Source organism: Lissotriton vulgaris, chromosome 3_1 (assembly GCF_964263255.1).
Source record: "Lissotriton vulgaris chromosome 3_1, aLisVul1.2, whole genome shotgun sequence".
In the NCBI taxonomy this organism is placed as follows: domain Eukaryota; kingdom Metazoa; phylum Chordata; class Amphibia; order Caudata; family Salamandridae; genus Lissotriton; species Lissotriton vulgaris.
In genome coordinates, this window is record NC_141689.1 from 431,711,190 (window position 1) to 431,734,273 (window position 23,084).

Here is a 23,084-nt window from a genome sequence, read left to right on the forward strand (position 1 = left end):
GTTTGCTACATCTTGTATTTTCTTTGCTCTTGATACATGCACAATTGTCACTACTGCCTTATGTAACGTAACATTTGCTTTTGTAACATACTGACTTGTAATTTGTCCTCATGTTTCACTACTGTTCCTTCGGGTAAAGTCCGCGCTATATAAAAACGCATACAATAAATAAATAAAGTACTACGGTCACACTCACGCGCATTCTGATTGGTCAATGAATTCGGCAAACAACGTGCAAGTGGTAGTATATCTTTTATGTCTATCGCCCTCCAAGTTGTGTACCATCCTCCTTCGGCGTGGTTCCACGGCTCATGTGGTGACATCACGGCGGGCCCGCCTCCCTTGACCACGCCCCCTCCCACGGCTCCGTGCCGGGGTCCAGTAGAGTGAATGTAAACCTTGGCCGAAAAAATGGCGGCCGCGGCCGGGAACAGGAGTGCGTCCTCTGGGTTGCAAGCGTCTGGCGGGTCAGGCTCAGGGAATGCGAGTGGCGCCGAGCCTGGAGGTCATGCTGGCCTCCGGGATCCTGGCGGCGGTGGCAGGGAGCCGCCCAGAGCTGACTGGAGGGGCAAGCAGCTGCGTAAAGTGCGGAGCGTGGACTTGGATAAGCCCGAGGGCACCCCGGGGCTGGACCCTACAGATGCCCCGCTGTTCTTCCTGTCCGGTGGAGGCGGATTCCAGCCCGTGCTCCCGCAAGCCGGACGTGGAGCTCAGGAACTCGACACCGAGGACTGCGCCGGGAGTCCGGCTCTCACTGGAAGGTAAGAAGCAAGCGGCGCAAACGAGTCTGCTGTGGACTGAGGAGCGTGTGACTAAGTGTGAAGTGCTAAATTATGTCTGCGAGGGGCCCTGGTGTGGCATCGGACAGTGTGAGTTGCTCATGGAGGCTCGCATAGATTGGAAAGAGGGGTCACACATTGTGGGGTACTGAATCGTGGTTGGAGAGAGATGGGTGCTGGAGGGGAGAGCAGACAGTGGTGACTACTTTTGGGTACCGGACAGGAATACGGAAGAAGGGTCGGACAGTGAGGGGTGCTGAAGTATGTACGGACAAGATGATATAGTGCAAGGGGTCAGTGTGAGGGAAGCGCCAGGATCGTGCTGTCGGATGCTACTTTGAGTGGAGCCCCAGGATGTCTGTCTGTACAGCAGTTTGTGTTGCAGTTCTACTGAGCTCTATAGATAGATATCAGGAGATGTCATCCTTGATTGAAGGCAGTCTGACAGAATGAGCTACTGAGTCCCACTAGCTGGCGGCCCCAGTCTTGGTTCTACCACGCTCTGTGTACTGTTTTTTTTTTTATTTTAGTATTCTTCTCTCGTTTATTTGGGGGCTCTTTCGCAGATCCTTTTTTTTGCCTTGTAAATATTTAATGTAGTATCGGTGACTGTTTGTTCTCTTGCAGCCGGTGGGTAACTTGTGTACTTATTTCAGCGCTTCTGCTTTGATGTTTGCCACAGTGATCTTTTTCTTGTTCCTGTGTTTTGCTGCCCTTTATTTCTGAGTTCTACCATGTTCATAATTAAATGTTCTTGTGTGCCCAACGAATAGTTGCAGTTGATAATGTAATGAGTAGTTTCTCCTTGATTGTCTGAAGTTTGTGGGTTGGTATTGTTTTTTTCTGCTGTTCCTGGTCGTTGTGCTTGAGCAGCCATCGTTTGCTGTGGTTAAAACCTTGTGGCGTTTTTTTGTTTTAGCAATCCGTTCCACATGAACAGCTCATTTTGCATATTGTTTTTATGTTCTTTTACGTTATTTGCTTGGTAGTGGCTTTGCATATTTTTCGGGCTGGTATTTATTCTGTGTGTAAGCAGTCTTTGATTTTAATATGCATGTCTTTCCTTGTAGTCTTCGATAACATTGTCTAGGTGTTAAAGCGCTGCCTCGTGTAACAACGACATTCCCACTGGATTTGTTGAGATTTTCTGTGTTAGGGTGTAGAGTTCACAACACCCTCTTATGTAGTAGGTAGTCCGAGTTAATTAATTAATAGTACCATGATTTTGTGTTCGACAGCGTTGTTCTTTGTTTTGAGACACATGTACAAACGAGGGTGAGCTTTTTCAGAAACCCCCGATCGAGTATAATTCTATTTTAAAATAGTTTGTTTTTGGGCTATTATTTTCAGCAAGACTGGGCATGTACTACATTGGAACTGTATCAACCCATGCTTTACAACTTGCCCTGGCTGAAGCTGGATGCACTGTTCTTGCCATTTATTTGTGCAGTGATACTGTACGTGATGAGAATTCATGTTAACTGGTTATATTAGTTTTCTCATGGATCATGTAGAGGTGTGGTGGTTTGGTGATCATTTGCCTTTTCAACTGAATGTGCAGTCTGCTTGCCTCTCTCTGTTAGCCTAACTATATCCACCCGTCCCAGTGCTCCGTAGTGCCTGGGTCTCATACAGACCAGATCTGTAGAAGCATATTTATTTTAATTGAATTTTGTTTCAGCACTGTATTGCCTGCACGGTGTGTTTACTCTTTGAGTTGTAAAAACTCTACTTGGGCTGTGTGCAGCCCTATTTATGTGCATATTGGTTGGGCGCTGTACATACTAGCCTGCTTAATGGTCTGACCATTTGTTTTTGCTGCATTTTGTCTTGCTTGTAGATGTGTTCAATAAAGTGCACATAATTTGTTTTGGTTCTTGCTATTGACGTGATTCTTTCTTGCTTTTATTTTTATTTTTTACTGTTATTTGGTAGTGTGCTGTCTTTATTCTGTTAAGTCTCTGCATTAATGTGCTTCTAGTCTGTGTATTTTTTTTACATTTTACTCTTTGAGTTAGTGGCAGCACTCAGCCATCCCCAGAATTAAGTCGAGGGTGGAGGCCTTAGCCTGGGCTGGAAGATGGGACCCTTGTCACCCATAGCCTGTAAGCACCATGGACCTGTAAGTGAAGTGGTGGCTTGGTGCCTTAGTTGTTGCGTCTTATTTAGGCAGTTAAGCGATTCGTGTTGGCGCTTCCTGTTGGAGCCAGAAAGAAGCATGTCACTGGTGTGAGGCTAGGTGTATCAGTGGAATAAGGCTTTGGGATGCAAGGCCTTGCAGGCATGACGTTTCTACATCTTTGCTCCTTGCACTCCTTCTAAACCGTTTATTGCCACCAGGACTGAAGCCCCCAACCAATCCCACTAATTTATATTGCTTGGTATAATGTTTTGGAAATAGTCGTGTGCTATTTATTGAAGCAAATATCTGACCCATGAATGATGCTTTGTTCATTGTACTCTTCTGCCCTAGTAGCCTGGCTGGGTTAATACTGTTGTAGTTGGTCATTAATGCTCTTCGGGGACTTTACATCTCAGAGTTTATCACAGTAAGGCGTTGCATGGAATATGTATTTGCATTCAGCGTTGGCCATCAAAGGGTTGGTAGTTTACAGCCTCATGATAGACCATTCTTATGCCCTTTATGTCCACTCCCTTGGAAGTCCAGCGTGAATATAGGGTGTATGTGCGTTAAGTCGGGGCTGGAGCTTTTAGGCACAATTGTTCTGGACTAATAACAAGAGTGCAGATGTTTTTGACGGCTGTAATGTCCCCTGAGCTCAGTAATATTTGTTTTCGTTGTAGGTAATAAGTCTTCTGGTTAATGCAGGTAGGGTTGAGCGGTCAAGTGAATATGGATGGCTATCTAGAAACTTGACACTTGAGCAATAATTACATTTCTTATAAATATTTTTTGTGTTTAAATGTACAATTTGAGGTGTATCACTATAATCTTGATTACAATTAACGATCAGTGCATTTCTTGGGGGCGGGGGAGGGGAGGGTAGGGTATGTAAGGAAGCTACATGCTGTATTGGTTTACTTTCTGCATCTTAACGGTGCTGGTAAAGCTCTCGTTGGGAGGGGGCAAAAAGCGCTTAATACCTGCTTCATATACCTGGCAGCAGCTTACCTTGTAGTCCTCATTTCACACCCAAGGAGAAGCTGCCAGGTATACCGCTGGGGCAAGGGAACCCGATCCCCCTCAAAGACGTGGGACACTATTGTCTGCACTTGTCTAGAGACAGCAAGTTTTGACTGGCATTGGTGCAGGCCTCGGGTGATCAATATAGAGCAGAGGATTGCTAATAGGGAGCACTTTCTGCAGAATTAGGGGGATATTCTTGCGCCGAGTCTTCCCCACCAAGTGGAAGAGTAAAACGCTGCGCTCTCTTTGTATCCATGAAAGGCACGCACTGTCCGGCCTTTCCTGTCAGCTGCCTGCCTTCTCCATTTTTCACATTCGGAAAACAATGCATGATCTGTCTGCTTTCGACTAAGGAACAAGGCGTTACCTGTAACCTGACCGTTGTGGGAAATCCCTGCCAGTCTGTCCCCGGTGCCCCAGGAGACTGCTCGGAACCAGAGCTGCCAGGCTGCCGCTAAATGATTCTTGAACTGCACAGTGCGCGAGAGCAGCGCGGGAAGCTTTGTGTTGGCACCGGTCGTTAGGCTTGTCCTGCCATTATTGTGTATCGAGTGTGTACCGGAGCGTTAATGTTGGCTGCTTGAAATGATGTGTTTTTCTGCATGCCCCAGTGCACTCTTTGAAGTTTGAAATTCTCCTGCTGCTCGTGGGGCGGGAGCTTACCGGATGTTAGCCATTCAGAGAGCAAAGGCCAAGGTCGGCCGAACATTTCAAGCGAACCTGGGCAGAATTACCTTCCATGTCATTTTGGCAACCAACGTACAGCGTATTTATAGGCTTAGTTATTCGATCCAAAATTCCCATGCTTGCCTACATAAAGGGGACATTTCTGCAGTTGTAAACATGCAGCATTCACAGGTCCCTGTGACAGTTTATTCACGAATTATTTTTCTTTCCAGCTGTCGTACCATCGCCCTCAAACTAGCTTCTCTTAGTCGATGTCTACATTAAAAATGACATGACGCCGTTGCCGAATCCATTGATTTTAATTGTTGCTGTTACTGATTTGAATGAAAATATTGTACTCTACGTCTTTGCACAGTGTCTTAATGTTCAGCGCTCTCACGTCTACTCGGACAACGCCCAGGCTTTAGAAACAACAAAAAAGATGTTAATCGTGCCATGGATGATCACGAAGCAGGTGTTTTGCTTTTTAAGAAACAGAAGTCTCTCTAAAACTTGTGAAATATCTAACCTGTGAACTGAAGCACGGTGGTCGGAGCGCCAAGGATGTTTCAAATTACTTCAGTCACACAGGCCCTACTTCTCAATGTGCACAGTCTCTTGTGAGGTTTTTGTACTGTACATCCACAACCCGAACCACGGCTAAGTTCCCGGGGGTCCATACATAAATGGGTTGGCGGGGCTTTGGATAGCAAAGAATGGCTTATTGAACATGAATAATTTGGAAGGGTTTGTGGTCCTCCTAATTTTAAGGAGGGATTTCCCTGACTAGTAGAATTTTGATGAGAACCTTACATGCACAAGCTGAGTCATGCCATGTTTTGATCAAAGTTTAATTCGAGCTTCTCAGCAGTCAACGGTGTGCTTTCTTTCGTAAATGAATCCGTTTTGTATTTAAACGTTTAACCTTTTTTTATTGTTTGTCTTCTGAGATTATGAGAATTGCTGTTTCTTTCTAATTACTGCAGCTGTCTTTTGTTAACTGCCAAGTTACCATCCTCCACTGGAGTAATAAATGGGATAACGTACCATACATTGTGCAGTCTAAGGCTATTGCAAGTCGCCGTAGTACCTTGACCTCAAAGTGGATCGATACTGCAGATATAGTTACTTTAGAATGTCATGAAAAATTGGGGTGATTGCAATTTCCTTTTAATGTGCAGCAGAGGGTATTTTATTCCTTATAATACATAGTCAGACCCCCCCCCCCCCAATGCCTTACGTTATTGGTGTCTTCCTTCTTCATATGAAAATGTTATTCTTGAATTATTGAATAATTGTGTGTACTGTGAAAATAGGCAGCTCAAAATGCAGCTTGCAATTTGTTGCAGAAATACTTTAAGAAGTTTGATGTAAGCCATTTTTTTCAAAACTGAATGCAGTTGAGAATTAAGTAATGCTAAAATTAGCACTGTCACATGTTTCCTTGTCCGTTAATGATAATTAAACTTTAGGGAAATAGTTCAAAGGTAAAAAGAGGTCGGAAAACCTCTTTACCTCCTCCATTGTTACTCCACAGGTGGTGGTCTGCTGAGGGACCTGCCATTTGTTCTTGCGTCCTCCGGTATAGCGACATTGTGATGTCACAAGTCAAGTGCAATATCTTAGTTGAATAGCTTTGTCGTCTTTTTTTACGGGTGGATACAAACGCCACGATTGTACTGACATGATAAAATTAGAGTAAAGCTAGGCTTTTATTAATTTATGACAGCCTTCCATGTATTTAGTTTTTAGATGGCGTTCTGCAGGCTTTTGACCTGATGACGCAGCTGACGAAAAGGCATCCGTCAGTCGTAGTGGGCAGCATTTCGAAACCTTCAGTTAGAGGAAGTCAGGCTGAAGAGCACAGCGAGTGACCTAAATAATATGTGAAAGCTTTCATTTAATGGAGGCATTTAAAGGGACAGAAATGTCGCAGTGCATTAGCTTTAAAAATCGCATTTCTTGTGACTGAACCCCGCAAAGACAAGTGTTATTTCCATCTCACAGATTAACTGTGCATATTTTCAGAGATAAGCACTAGAAAACGGATAGTGTTATTTGTAGTACATTTGATGTCACTTTGTCTTCTGATACACTTCATAATTTATGGATTTGCTAATGTTAACAATGTGCTGGCATATTTTTGGTTGAAAAGCAGCCCACCCCCTTTCGGGGGAGATATACCTGCATTATTCGCACACAATGCATGGAAAGATGATGCTATCCAATTGTCATGATATATTTTACTTTGCGCTTCTAGAAGGGAAATAGTGAGTTGTACATGCTCGATTTTTAGAGGTTCTTATAAAAAGGACGTCCTTAACTTTCTAGATTGTTGATAATATGCTGTCTGGCCGGTCTGCAGCCATTATCCTGATTCACTGTTGCACTTTCCTACAAAAGTATGGGGCGCAGTTTGGGTCCTGTAATTCGGTAAGCACGCCGATGAGCTAAGACGGGTCGTTGGCAGGGAGTGTACATGGTGGGCAAGGAATTTGAATACATGAGCTGTTCTGAGTGTGTATTTTTTTCAAGCAGTGTGGCTGAACTGGGCTCCTTATTGTCAAATGTTAGAATTAATGTCGCTGTAAATGGTCGGCAGTACTTTATTTCTTTGGCGTTCATTTATAAGGAGCCATTCCATGTTGCATTTTGTTAAGTTTATTCATAATAATGTATTGTGCTGTTATACAAAGATAGTTTATTGCACAATTAATTACAATCATTGCAATCGAGCCATATTAAAACCATATGAAGTGCATACATTCCAGCTGCATTGATTCACCTTTCGTGCACTCAACCATTGGCAGCTTGACATGTCCTTATATTCAAAATGCGCCAAATGAGGTGATGCCAGTATATTCTCAAAGTGCATAGTTTCTTGCAGGTGCACAATATGTGGATTAGAGATTCCTTAACTCCCCCTCCGCCCATGCTCGGCACTTGGTGGCTACAGTCTCTTTATACCCTCGTCCATACTTGTAAGCCAACTGTGGAATCAAGCCGAACTGTAGTTTCATTAGTTGGCGCTTCATTATTGGTTTTAAGCGGTAGGACAGGTAATGTGGTAAGGCCCAACTGTTGTAAAGTTTTGATGCCCAGCTTCCATGACTTAAATTAACTATTGGCCAAAATTATCTACGCTTGTTTTGTTAAGAGTCTTGCTGCTGCCGATGTGGGTATCGCGGCGGACCATAATTCTTGAGCTTCCAGTACTTCAACACAGTGAGCTAAAAATTCACACCATGTATACCCTTGGCTGTGTATCATTGTCCAGATGTTTTGGTTTAGCATGTTGTTCCAGGCTTATTTGGCTTTTAGACAATAGGCTATGAACCTAGCTTTTAGGATCCACTTTTGAGATGAAAGGTTGAATTCCCTACGTATTTGCGCCTGTGAGATAGATGGTAAAAAGAAAACTCTACAGAAACAGGCTGACTGAGCTCTATCCAACCATGTTGTCATTTTATCTTTGAAGTATGTTGCACCTTGGGCTACTGACAGTAGACATTTTGCCCCCATTATTCGGATTAAGGGGGTGAGACCTGGTGAGTTTATGGCTTTCCTTGCACTACAAGAAGCACCCTCTAAAGATTGAGCCGTTCCGTGCATTGCATTGCCGTGAGGTGAGCGGACATCCGGCCTTTGTGATCGATCCACACTTCTAAATGCTTGTATGCAGTGGCTAACTCGATTGGTTTACCTTCAGTGTACCATGCACCTTTCGTTTTTTTTATTTGTTGGGAAATTATCATTGCCTTTGTTTTTGCTGTGTTTATTTTCTTAGATTGTTTTCTCTGCAATATAGAGACAATGCAGTTAGCAGCCGCTGTAATCCGATCGAAGTTTCATCACGCAATATTGTGGCATCCACATATTGGAGTGATTAGATTTCAGTTCCGGCTAGTTTGGGAGGGAAAGCTTGAGCATCAGCTAAACAATCTGGTTAATCGGCCAGGAACAGTGTTGTGATAAATAAAAGATGTAATCCAAGTATATTCTTCAAGTAGGTTTATTCTTCCAAGAAAGACCTGAACTCTTCATGCTGTACACAGCTGGACCAACTGCTCACTGAAGCCACAGGCCTGACATCATAGAACCATCTAAAGCATCATAGGGATGCAACATTCTAATCAGAGAGACATGTAAATCAAGACAAATAGGTGAATCACCTAGCATATAAATATAACACATCTCCCCCCTTTATCAACACAACAAAAGAAAAATGTGAAGACTGTAAAAAGGAAACTAAAAACAAAAGAAAAATAAACTAAGAAACATAATTGTTTAAATAAGCAGGTAACCTTCTCTCACTGGCATCTCTCAAAATACGTGAAGCAGCAGACCCATCTCCCTCCTTTGCAGGCATGGGAACACTATCATTTGCAGATGCCTCACCATCCAAGCAAACCTTATCCCATCCTCGTCGCCAAATTTGTTGTGATAAATAAAAGATGTAATCCAAGTATATTCTTAAAGTAGGTTTATTCTTCCAAGAAAGACCTGAACTCTACATGCCAGACACAGCTGGACCAACTGCTCACTGAAGCCACAGGCCTGACATCATAGAACCATCTAAAGCATCATAGGGATGCAACATTCTAATCAGAGAGACATGTAAATCAAGACAAATAGGTAAATCACCTAGCATATAAATATAACATACAGATTAAAAAGCATTGGTGTCAATAAGCATCCTTGCTTCAAACCTTTATTGGTTTGTATATTTTGGGTGGTAGACCAGGATGTAGTGACTCGAATCTTAGCCCAAGTTTCCGATTATCGAGCAAACAATGCTTTTAAGAGAGTATTGTCCATGCCCCAGTTTTTTAATTTCAACCACAATATTGTGCTGTTAATTACAACTATTATAGTAGCAATGAAATTTAACAATTAATATGAAAAATAAAAGTGCCAGGCAAATCCTATTAGTTAATAGCATGCTAGAAGTAAACAGTGACGCTAAAACATAGTTACAGGAATCAGTCAGATAAAAGGTAAGCTTCGATGTCCTGAATCATGTTAATGAAAGATTTTTCTTGTAGACCTATTCCATAATTTACATTCATTTTGAAAGCCTGTGGGATAGGACTCTTTTGTTGACCTCCATCTTCATAATTAATGTAGCATCGGTCAGCCTAAATGAGTGTTCTGCGTGGGCCCAGATTTTGAGAACAAATCTTTAAAATAGATACATATACAATTAATCTACATGGAAGTCATTTACATGGAGATTGGGTGAAATAACCCCCCTCCCTACCCGGAGATATACAGGACCCCCTGAGAGAGTGCACTGCACATACTCCATGAAGTTTAATGGCAGTTCAGGAATCCGGCAGGAAAGTTATGACTCGGTTGAGGTATTCCTCTTTTGTTGTAATGGTTTCTGTGGCTGGTGTGTGATATGCTTTGATGGATATGATTTGACGGTGTAACTAATTGAGTGACATTATTGCAGCTGCACAGAGAAAGGGCTTTGTGTTTGCATTGAAAGTTGACAAGTTCTCTAATCCTACAGTGGTGATTGTGGTAACTATCTGTCAAATTATTTTTGCAATGTGTTTGGAGTATGTCCATGTTGTGGGGTCTGTGCCACAGCTTTCTCTGTTCCTTCTTCCATTTCCTAGTGACGTTTCATGTTAGTAACGTATTTGCTCTTGGAAAATGGAAGCCTCGATTATATTGACTTAATCCAGTTGAGGGCGAGTATGGCTATTTTAGCAGTTGGTTTAAGAAAAACTGTAATTTTGCAGTGGTTTACAATAATCCATACAATCACCAATAGATTTTATCTTTCTTCTTTACTTACATTTGTTATGTGCTGGAGTGTCTTTCAGACAGGTCCTCTATAAATGTAGGCACTGTTTTTTTGCTCGCCTGCTTTTGATTAGCTTCTATTAATTTGGTGCAAGTCAAATATTGTTCCCCATGTGTATATGAAGGTAAACTATCAAGATGGACAGTAATGGGGCATATCTGCTTTTTTCCCATTGATAAACTTCTATGTTGCAGTTCTTAACTTGTGCGGTTTCAAGATGCATAGTACTGCACTTCTGACTCCCATGTGAAACAATTTGATATGCTCCCATGCTATAGAATTCTTTATGCGTCACCTGGTTCACTCTCTGCTGTGCTTAAAAGCTATCTCAAGACTTATCACTTCCTTCTTCCCCTCACCTAAACTTTCCTTTCCTCTAAAGTAAGTCAAATGCCTCTTGTAAATGTCCCAACGTGTTCTGTAACCTTCCATCTCCAGCAAGTATTCTGTTTCCATATACCGATCTCCTACTTCCTGGTGACAGTTTACCTGCCATATAAATAACCCCAGGTAAATACCCAGAGTAGAAATCATTAAAATGTCGTGAAAGTGCAAATTAAGTTTGCAGATACATAGCAAATGAGGTCTGTCATTTGCTTATGGTAATCTACTGTAATTCCTCAGAGCCCATTTAGTTGACTGCATTGTGTGTCTTCCTTTTACCATTATTCCCCTTAATATTTCACTCAGTAGAAACCTTTACCTACCCATAGATATTTTCTTGCTGTTAGTATTTTCAATCCGTGCCATATTGGCGTTTTGCCTCCCCTTGCTGCCATTCTATACGACACCTTTTTAAAAAATAAAAAAATAGCATTAGAGCAATCTATAGAATGAGAAGCAGGCTAGCGATATTGACTACTGACGTAGGTGTGTCTTTTATTTGACCTGTTTTGGGCGTTAAGCGTGAAGTTTCTCAGAGATGGTTTGTGCATTATGGTTCAAGGATCTGATATAGGTAGCACACTTCAAAGAGTAGGGGGAATCACTTAAGCGGACAACATTTGTTGATGTTGAGTAGCTGAAATGAGAGAGAACTGTTACCAGCATCCACACTAATGTTATTTGGAGGAGTAAACTAACATCTCATCTCTTATGTTGAGTTACACAATAGGTAGAATTTATACAAATGCTCTTTTATTTAGGTCTTATCTGCACACTGCTTTTAGTTGTCTGTGAAAGACCTCTTTTCCACCATACCAAAGCTTAGTGGGCTTATGCCATTGGTTCCTTGTCACTCGTGCTTGCTTATTAACTGACTTTCCTTCTTGTATTTGCCCCTCGCCTGTAGCATAGCTTCCTTTTTTTGAAAACTCTTTATTGATGACATGGCAGGGAATATTACATTACATGCAACAACTTCATCCTGTTTCAGAATGACTTGGTAAAATCAGTAAAGACCACATTCCATCGTTCACCTTTATTATTTCGCTCCCTGCCACACTCCCAGGGTATCCATCCATCACTGACTTGTGCGAGTTTCGTCAAGGGATTTGTGCATGGACTCCCCCTATACATGTCCACTTACTCAGATCTGTTCCCACTTTCTGGGAATAATCCATACTTTCATATACAACCTTCTCCGCTACCATACACCAATCCAGGTCTTTCATCCAGTCCTGTAGTGTTGATGTGTCGAATGCTCCCCACAGTTATGCGATATTGCGCATGGCAACTACCGTTCCCAGTGTTACCCAAGTTCTTTCTTTGCTATTGAGAACTGTTGCTTCCCACACATTTAGTTCGCACCATTTCGGTGTAGGTTCCAACACCACACCAAAGACCTCACTCAAACAGTGAATAATTGTCTCCCAATACATTTTTATGTGTGGGCAGTACCAAAGTGTGTGATTAAAATGTACCCTCTTGACCATACAGTCTTTTACAACCAGGGTCAGACCTGCACATCTCAGCCAGTGTATGGCTTGAAACATGTGTTCTGTGTAATAGCTTAAAAACTTAAATCTTGTGAAGATGGCCGCCTCCCTTGGAGAGGCCAACCCTTCATGCCAATCCTAGTCATCTAATTTCCCTATGTCCTTTTGCCACTGCTGTCGGAGTTTGAGGAGGGGGCCGAGAGAATTATTGATCAATTTTTGATAGATCAAAGAAATCGCCTTGCAGTCCATATAGTCCAACAGGATCCTATCTTTCAGTGGGGAAGACTCTGGCAGTTCCACTCCTTGGTGGGTGGCAGACCGATGGAATGCCTGACTTTTAGATATTGATACGTCTCTGTATCCACTAATTCATAATCTTGTTGCAGTGTTGTGAATGGAACTACCCCTTGTGAGAATATGGGTTTCTGTTGCAGTACCCCCCCCCCCCGCCTCCCCAACACCCTTTTTGATAGACTACTGATGCACTTTGACTTGATGTGCCCTGGATCCCTGCCATTCAGGTTCCCAGGGCCTGTGTTCTTTCCCCAAAACTAACCCAAACCCAATTGACATCTCTGGCCACAGGTCATACCCTGGTAAATACTACCAAAGGTACCCAGGGCACTGTGACCAGGGGAAGACCTTTAAGAGCTGCAGGACTTATTATGCAACCCATAGTGGCCCTGTACCTTTACACACACACACACTGCCTTTGCAGGCTGCTTGTCTTGGTGCAAAACAAAGTGAAGAGTCTACATGGCACACATCCCTGTATGACATGCCTACACCCCACTGCCCTGCCGTAGATCAGTCACCCCTTTAGCTGGGTGCCCTATACCAGTGGTGAGGGTACAGGTGCATGAACCATTTACCCCTACAGGGTTGAAGTCCATTCTTAGACATTATAAGTGAAGTGCTGCCATTAAGAGTATATGGTGCTGGGAGTTTGTCATTATGAACTCCACAGCACCATAATGGCTACACTGAAAACTGAGAAGTTTAATATCAAACTTCTCAGCACATTAAACCCAAACTGATGACAGTGTGGGATTTAATGAAAAATGCATGCAGAGGGCATCATAGCGATGCCCCCTGTAAAACGACCTACCACTAGTGTCCAGGCGGAGTGGAAACTTTCAGCTGCCACCACCTGATATGTTTCCGGACCCCTATGTCGAGAGCCTGCTACTCTCGGGGGCCTGAAATAATCCACATTCTGGGGCGAGGTGCCAACTCATCAGCAGCCACTAACCGGAGGCCCCCTAACCCCTATTGGATAACATTGGGCCTCCGCACTCTTCACCCGGCCGCCCTGGTGCTGCTGAGGGTGTAACAAGAGTGCACCCTTGACCCTGGGTGGCCCATGAGTCTAACCCCAGAATACCAACTCCCACTTACTTGCTTGTTAACTGATCAAACTATTTTCCTCCATAGGATAACATTGACTGTGGAGTTGCAAAATCTAAGAAATCCTTTAAAACTGTAACTAAATAGCCAAAACGCTTTTACTTACCCGTTTACAGGAAATGTCCCAGTGCAGTATCCAGGTACATTGCACTGTGGACGGTGTTTTATTGGACCCGTAAGCTGTAGGTGTCTGGGAGTAGTGTAAAGCTCCCTCGCAAAACTCCTTGCCTGTAGGACAAATTTGTCCTTTCTATATGCTCAGTCGTCTCGGGGTCAGTATAAACATTGGTTGATTACCATTAGTTGTGTGGCCCAGTAATATTTCTGTATGTCAGGCAACCCCACACCCAATTAAACCAACCTTGCTCTAGCTTCTCTAAGGCTATCCGTGGGGGTTTTCTGTCCCATAATATCGCTCTGTTCGCTTTCTGTTGCTTTTAAAGTATGAAGAGGGGACTGGAAATGGTGTGTTCTGCAGTATGTACAGAAATCACCGGGCGCCATCATTTTGAATAATAGTATTACAAGAAAGTGGTCCCTACCAAAATAACAAGTAATGGCACAGACTTACATTTAGAACCGTGTTGATATACATCCAAATTGAAAACAATGTGTTTTTGAACAATCAATAAAAAAAAACAAGAACACAATATAAACAAAGTCCAGTGGGTAAAAAAGTGGGTTGGATCTCAGGCATTTGGATCTAAGGTGACTTTCAAGGCACGATACATACAACAGTCAGGCGTTCCTTGGTTCCTGTGGCATTCTCATGTATCCTGGCCTCCTCGTGTATCCTGGCCTCCTCGTGTATCCTGGCCTCATACAACCACAGCGTTATTAAGGTTCCATTCACTTAATCCGGTACTGAACCTTGGTTCGCCCGGGGATGATGGGCAGTACATTGTTACTCGGCCCGTCGACATACATTGTTAATTGATGATTATTGAAAACTACATTGAGGTCCTTCTTACATGGTCAGCGATGTAGCTCTCTCAGGCATATAATCTATCGATTCCCCCCTCCCTTAGTTGAGACTGAAATGTCTACGACAACGACACCGTGACTCCAATTGGCTCATTAGGATTTATGTAAAGCACAAGATGTTCTTTACATTGTGACTATTGTAAATATGTATTGTCCCTTGAAAGTCACCTTGAGTGCAAATGCCTGAGGTCTGGAAATCTGTTGATTTCCAACCCCCTACTTTACCCACTGCACTTTGTTTATATTGTGTTCTTGCTTTTTTGTTGCTTGTTTGACAAACACATTGTTTTCCATTTGGATGTATACAACACAGTTCTAAATGTAGTTCTGTGTCCATTACTTTATGCTCTTTTGGTAGGGACCACTGTTTCTTGTAATACGCTGTATACCCGTGGCCCCTCTTGACTTACAGGGTTCCCTTATTTCTCTGCCAACTTCATCATTTTGTATAGGGCAGCGTCCCAAGCAAGGAGAGTGGCAGACTCCTCCAGTGATGCACATCCCCTTTCAAGTGGATCAATGAGGGATGGAGATTCTGATTGTAGAAGAGGACTGGTTCAGCGGTGATGTACACACTGAGGTAGTGGAAGCCATCCGCTACTACCTGTGCTTCACACTCTTTGGGCAGTGAAGGGAGCGCTCCACTCAGTACGTAGATTATGGATTTTGACCAATTAATGGTGTAACCGGGGTACTTTCCAAAGTTAGTGAATATATTCAATACTCTATATATAGAAGATTTGTGCGATACCATATACAAAAGGATATCGTTATAAACAGGGGGTAACCCAATTGAAGTCAAAGGACCTGGGTATCAGGTATTGTAGAAAAAAGCGGTCCTAGACGTTGATTCAACATATACAATGTAAACATAGATTAATTGTTAATTTCACTGCAGATCACCATCTGAATAAATCGTTGTGGTAGATATCAATCAAACCAAAGAACACCTATTAGCCCAAAATATTTGTTGATGCTAGAGAGCCACACCTGAAACAAAAACTGTGTCTCATCCAGTCCGAGAGACTGTACTATTTAATATACACTTAGAAAAACAACATAGAAGGCTATTTCCAATTAAAAAATCACAGTTAGTTACACAGGTGGTTCATTGTCAAATGACGTGCATAGATAAGAGTGATAGTAGGTGCTCAAGTGTGAAAGCGACCAAAGAGGTCAGTGAGAAGATAAAAGTTAAAATCCAATACGATTGTTTGGACAGAAGCTGTGTCTGCATTCCTTTATGCAGACACAGCTTCAGAGGCAGCGTGTGTGAATGGAGCAAGGTGGACAGCTCCGGTTCCTTTAATTTTAATTAAGTTACATCTTTATAACCAACCCTTGAAAATCTATACTGGAGATCGATCGTGGTGCTGATTAGCACGTTGGAATTGCCTGAGCCATACCAAGGCTGATGGGCGCTGACTGATTGCGCATTTAGTGGCACACCATTCAAGGTTGCCTACTCAAGTTGGGGTTACTTTATTTTCGTGCATATTGAGTTTCTACCCTCCCCTTGTCCTGATGAAGAACCGCCTCTGATGAAATCAGCTACCCTGTTTATCTTTGGGTCGAAACGTCGACATACTTTCCCGAGCCTGTACCTGTGGTCTTCCTACGCCCCTCTCCCCTGTGCCAAGCAGAATACGGAGGATTTTTCAATTACGTGCCAGCAAGAAAGAATTATTTTTTGCGAATGTGAAGGGCAGGCTCACCCATGTTTTATACAAAGGATTGAACCTTAGTTTCTGTCCAAACAATCTTCTTGTATATTAACTTTTATCTTCTCACTGACCTCTTTGGTCGCTTTCACACTTGAGCACCTACTATCACTCTTATCTATGCACGTCATTTGACAATGAACCCCCTGTGTAACTAACTGTGATTTGTTTTAGTTGGAAATAGCCTACTATGTTGTTTTTCTAAGTGTATATTAAATAATACAGTCTCTCGGACAGGATGAGACACAGTTTTTTGTTTCAGGTGTGGCTCTTGCATCAACACATTTTTTGGGCTAATATGTGTTCTTTGGTTTGATATCTACCACAACGATTTATTTGGATGGTGATCTGAAGTGAAATGAACAATTAATATATGTTTCCATTGTATATGTTGAATCAACATCTAGGACCGCTTTTTTCTACAATATACAAAAGGATGTCATCCGCATACAGTGATATTCTATCCTTCCAGTATTCCATTCATTGTTGGCCCCTTATCAACACATCTCTACGGATCCAGGTTGCAAGGGGTTTGAGTTTTAGGGCAAAAATCAGTGGCAACAGGGAACAGCCCTGCCTTGTTTCCCTATGGAGGGGTCTGTTTGCGATGTCCTGTGGTTTACAACCACTTGTTCCTTTGGCTCCTCAAATAGGCGTCTCAACCAAGCTGAAAATTTAGGGCCAAATCCCATCCTCTCCAGCACTGCAAATAGATGAGGCCATTCAGCAGTATTGAATGCTATTCGAACATCAAGTTACATGACCACTGCGTCCTCTTGTAATGTATCAATTCTTCCCAGTACCCTGTGAAACATACGAAAATTGAGTGCTGAATTCCTTTCCAGCATGAAGCTTGATTGGGCAGGATGTATCAGTCTCGGAAAGATCTGTATTAGACAAGAGGCAAGCATTTTAGCCAGGATTTTGAATTCTGCATGGAGATGGGGCGATAGGATGAGCAGCTGTCTCTTGGTTTACCCTCTTTATGAATTACCACGCTGGTCTGTTGGGAGACTTCCCTCTGTCTGACTTTCTAGGTACAGTTGGGGGGGGGGGGGGGGGGGGCGTCTTACCAACTGCCAATTTATAAAGCTCGATTGGGCAGCCGTTGGGTCCCATCGCTTTGCCCGACCAGATACCAGGAATTGCCTGGGCTACTTCTTCGTCTGTTATGTCGCTTTCCATCAATGCTAGGCCATCAGCAGTAAGGGTTGTTAGGGGTGTATCTGATAATTATTTCCTAGCTGCTGCTCCCATTAATGTCTCAGTAGGTGAGTAGACATGGTAGTAATGTGTAGGGAAAGCATCTGCTATGATTGTTTGGTGCCGGAGTATGTTGCCCACATCAGTCTTGATATCGGTAACTAGTCTCCCTCCCCTCTCACGCTTGTCCAGCCAGGCGAGTAGTTTCCCTGTCTTGTCCACAACTTCATATATGTTGTGCTGTGTGGCTATATATCTAGTTTTTGCCCCCTCTGTAGCTAATTCTTTGTTCTTTCTTCTTGAGGCTTAGGTCATGTTTGGCACCTTCGGGTCACCTCCCAGCAATTCTTCATCTATCTGTAGGATTTCTTTCTCTAGTATATCTAGTGCGGCTCTCTTTTTTTTTTTTTTTTTTTTCTTTTTAAAACCCACCATTAGGGAGATAACCTGTCCTTTTATTACTGTCTTAAAGGCTTTCCAGAAGGTCTGTGTAGACTCTACTGATCCAACATTTTCTTCAAAGTAACACTCTATTGCTTGTTGCAAGCCTTCCCTCACCCGCAGGAGTTTCAAGCTCCACGGATTTAGAGGCATTATTTTTCTGGGTTGCGGCGCAGTTGAGGCGTAGATTGCCCATAATGGAGAGTGATCGGATATCCCCCTCACTATGTGACTGATTTCCTTGAATTGTACTGCTAGATTGACTAGGCTGAGTATGTTGTCTATTCTGGAAAAACTATTATGTGCTCCGGAGTGGAACGTAAAGAATTGTGCATCTGGTTTGTGATTCCACCTCACATCAACCAATCCCATAGTTTTAAGAAATTGGAGAAACATGAGTTTTTATGTGGTGAACCTTATGGGGGGGTACTGGCCCCTCCGGTCTGACAATGTTGCATTGAAGTCACTTCCTATCTGAATTCTTCCCTCTGGAAAACTAAAGAGCAGGTCACCCAGGTCTTGGAAGGACTTGTTGTGTGACGAGGGGGGACATATATGGTTTGTATAGTGATAGTCTGACCCTCCCACATACCTGACACCGCCGCATATCTGCCCTGTGCATCTACCCAGGTGTGGTCAATGGCCAGTGGGAAAGCACTCTGCAGGAGTATCTCCAACCCGAGGTGAAGCTTGCATGAGTGACTAGTTTGTATCACCAACGCAGCAGGGGACCTGCAGGTATTGCCGACCAGGTGAGTCTCTGGTAACAAGACTACATCCGGGGAGTGTTGTTTTATGCATTGAAACACAACCCCCCCCCCCCCTTCATTTCAGCTTGTTTCCCAGACCATTAACGTTCCTTGAGAGCAGTTGCAGTCTCTGGTCTGACGTGGTGCCCGCTATAGTCTGCGTGGTGACCTTCGTGTCTTCCCACCCCTTCCAGTGTTGAGCCATGGAGTTGATGTGCCATGTGGTGTATCTAATCTCGACTCTAATATGTGGCATTGCATGATATGACTTAGTAACTGTCCCTTTGTCAAACTGATAAAACAAAATTCAAAAAGCAGGGAGCGACTTCCCTTCCCTTTACCACTCTTTCCCTCATTGTCATCTAAATAGTAACTATTAGTAACATAACACATTACCCCCGCCTCCCTGCAATCCGGGTTTGACACCACCCATTTCCTCAACTATGCAGAGTGCCTGTCGCCCTATCCTAACCTTAATTGTGGAGGACCAGGGCTTCTACCCCTTTCCCACCGAATTCCCACTATATTGTTAGGATACCAGTATTTTATTTTTGTACCCACTTTACGAAGGTTCACATTCCTGCTGCTACAGCGGAGTCTTTTCTAGGATAGCGACCATTGGAGCCCTCCTGCACCATATGGTTACCATGTAATCAACATATCTGGCGCTGGATATACCGTCTTATTCCAGTTTTTCTGGTTCATCCGGATTCTCTTTTCCGGTGTGGCGTTTTCTGCATCTTGTGTTCTGAAGGTCTTATCTCGCGGTCTGGTGCTGTTCACTCCCCACTCTGACCGTCCAACCATTCCCAAACCATCTCTGGAGTCTCGAAGAGCCAGGCTTAGCCCTCTTAAGCATGAGCGAATTTTGCGGATCTCGCGTTCGCGAATTTTGCGGATTCGCAATCCGCAAAATCCGCGAATTCCCGCGAATTTGCGGATTTTTTTTGTGTTCGCCCGTGTTTCTGCCAGTTCGCGAGGGTTTTGTACACTTTCGCAAATTGCGAACTTACCTGTCGGGTCGCAAGTTTCGCGAACTTGTTGTTTCTACGTGTCCAGCCTGTTTGGGACACTCTTCTTCATCACTGCCACTCTCTGTCACCACTGCCACTCTCTGACTACTCATGCCACCCTCTGGCCCACCCATGCCACCCTCTGTTTCATCACCACACCCTCTGGTTGTCCAGTGTACATTATTTTCGGCAAAGCAAAGCACACCTTCCCTGCCTCAAGTGACCTGAATTAATTTGGGGCTGAGTCATGTGTCACAGAATATTTTTTTAGCTGGCACCTGCTTCCTTAGTGCGCCCTGATTAGTGATCTTTTGCACTTGCTAAGTGCTTTCATTGTTGCAAAATTAGTTACAACACCTGCCCTGCCCCAACTGACAATAATGAATTAGGGGCTGATTAATGGATTTTAACTTCCAGCCTGGCTCCTGCTTGTCTCCCTTAGCTGTAATTCAGGACCTTTGTGGCATATGTGTAACTATTCTGAGGTTCAGAGCAGGGTCACATAATAGTTTCAACTGGCAACTGAACTCTGGAGGGGCCCCTCAGGAAGCACTCCAGGAAATGGCTACTAATGATGAGCCTGAACTTTTGAACCTGGTAAGTAGTTACTTTCAGTTTTGCTAAGATCGTATTTCTGCAATTTTGCACTTATTCGCGGGGCGCGAACTCACGCGAACAGTGCGAGCAGTGCGAGCAAAATCCGCTGCTCGCGGATTTGCGGATTTTGCGGGAAATTCGCAAATCTCGCGGATTGCGGATTTCCCGAAAATCCGCAAAATCCGCGAGCGGAACGGATTTTCCGCCCACGCCTAAGCCCTCTGCCTCAAACCGCAGTTTCGTAGGGAAGAGCTTGGAGTATGTCACTCCTTTGTCACACAGCACATTTTTAATGTCCATAAACTATCTTCTCTGCTTCTGAACTTTGACAGTAAAGTCGGTAAGGAAGTCGATGGTTGTGTTTTCGTACATTACAGGTGGGGCACTCTGAGCTGTTTGTTCAACTTCCAGGACTGAGATACCACCCAGAGGGCGGCCGTGTAGTACATTCTTTGCCCTGTCCGAGGGTGCCATAGTGGTCTTGCCACTCCTCAAGCATCTGCTGGTGATTCAAATCTTGATGAGACGCAGATCACTTATAGTCCGCAAGTGGGTTCCGTCCGCCCACACATCCACATTGGGACCCAGTTGATGTTCCCAATATACCCATGGTGATTTCGGGAGGAGGGGCGTCTTCTCTCCCTGGCCTGTTCCAGTAGGTCTGTAGCCTACTCTATCTGCCTGTGTTTTGGGTGCCTCCGATTTAGCGCTGCTGGTTGGGGACACCTCCCCCTAAGACGTCAAGTCTGTACATAACTACAGGCCAGGCACTCCCCTGCTCACCTTAACTGACGGGAGTGCCCAGTGCTCCCACACGTCTACAGCTTTGCTAGTTCTGCAGTTGGGTCACAGCTTCGTCAATATTCAGCATATGGCCCCCGGATCTGATCACTTCGGGTCCGCTGGGAGTGGGTGCCAGCTGGCTTCGCCTCTGGTCTGTAGCTATTTCACCCGCAAAGACTGAGGTGCCCGCTGCCTCTCACCTCATTCCACGTTCCCTGCACCTGTTTCCAAGGAGAGGTGGGATGGGGGAGAGCGTGTCTCGGCTGATATGTCGTGGCCCCAACACCAGCTGCTGCACGGGGGTCACGTCGATGCAGCAGCCAGTTACCGCCACCAGGCCCTCGGCTGGTCCATCTGCTCGATGTCTCTGCGTTTTCCCTATAGTAGGCCGCCGCCTCCGTGTTGATTCAGAGCCACGGTGGAGGAATTTCTCTTTTAAATTCGTTGCTGCATTGCAGGGACTTAATGGTGCCAGTCTGAATCTCTAATTAACGGATGCAATGCCGGATTATGAGGAGTTTACTTTGTGGGGTTTCGAAGCCTCTCTAGTGAGCTGCCATCTTACTCGTCGTTCGGCCCCACCTCCTAGCATAGCTTCTTTTGATTGGATGGCTTGTACCCTTCAACTGCCCACTTTGAGGTAACCACTTTTTTCTTCAGCGCTCCATGAGTGTGCATTTGGTTTCTTGCAGTCACTCATTTGTTCTCCATGCTCACCAGCCCCAAAGTCATTTTTTTCTCCTATCCCCATTGCTTCATCATGGTGCCTTCTTGGTGTGTGTAAATCGCTATGTTAGCTGGAAAAAAAATAAAACCAATATTAAAGTGATGTTCTAGTTGGGTGAAAGGGAAAAGTCGCTCAGCAATCCCCAAACGCACTGTCTAAGTGGCTCCCTCCTGCACTTGCTCCTGTTTATTTCTTCATTTGGCTTGCCTTCCTTGGAATGATAATCTGTGGGTGCATTATTTCATATTCTAATATATATTTCCAGGTATTCTATTCCTCTATAGGAAGTGACTGAAAAAACGTGGCTTACTTGAGATAAGCTACTCTATATATGTTTTCAGTGTCCAGTGTTTGCTTATTGTGAACATAGAAGAAGGTTCTATAAAATTACCTACCTTAAAGTATTTTTTTTTTAAGTCTGGCGTTGCCCAAGACCTTTTGATTTTAATATATTTTGCGAATAATATACATAGAGAGGGTTTCGGGCAGCCCTTTTCATTCATACATTGGTGTGTTTATGACTTTGAATTTTTTCTTCTTTCTACTGCAGCAGAACAATTTTTAGTCTGGAGTCTGCCGACCCCGGAGTTCATGAGTTCTACTCAGGTGCTCCACAACTTTTTAATAAATTATCAGGCTAATAATGAATGTACACATTAAAAAAACAAATTGTAAATTTTATAACGTTCTGTAAATGAAAAGAATTTGAAATTGAAGTCTAAAAATTAAGATGGTTGCGTATCTTGATTCATGGAGGGGCAGCAGAGAAACCGCAAGCGGAATCTTATGTGGACGTTTGGTGGCCCCAATTGAAGCAGTGGTTTGCACAGACAAAAAGTAGCATGAATTAGGAGCAAAAACGTGTCTTTTATATTGAAAACTGCATTTTGAAAAGCTGCAACAATTTAATTACAATTTTAATTTCGACTTTTTTTTGTTGGTAAATCAAATAAAACATTTAATAATTTGAGGATTTGATGTATATTTAATTCTGTATCTTTGTGTATTGGTTTGATGTTATAGTCGTAGAAATAGTTTAGGAGGGGGTCCTGGCATTCCAGTAGTGATTCAGTTGTTGTCCTCAGAAACCAAATTGACAAGAACTGTACTGTGTGTATAAAAACACAAGGGGGCCCAATAAAGTCGACCAAGGACCTTGGGATAAGCA

At 43.6% G+C, this 23,084-nt stretch overlaps 1 protein-coding gene across 1 annotated transcript in view; it reads left to right on the plus strand.

Annotated features, from left to right (window-relative positions):
* Window positions 1-340: 340 nt before the first annotated feature.
* MAP3K1 (mitogen-activated protein kinase kinase kinase 1) overlaps window positions 341-23,084 on the plus strand; it is a 493,522-nt gene continuing 470,778 nt past the window's right edge. Inside the window, exon 1 of the mRNA XM_086960650.1 lies at window positions 341-761. Coding sequence (XP_086816776.1) covers window positions 412-761 — 350 coding nt within the window. The 5' untranslated portion in view covers window positions 341-411. The remainder of the gene's footprint in view (window positions 762-23,084) is intronic.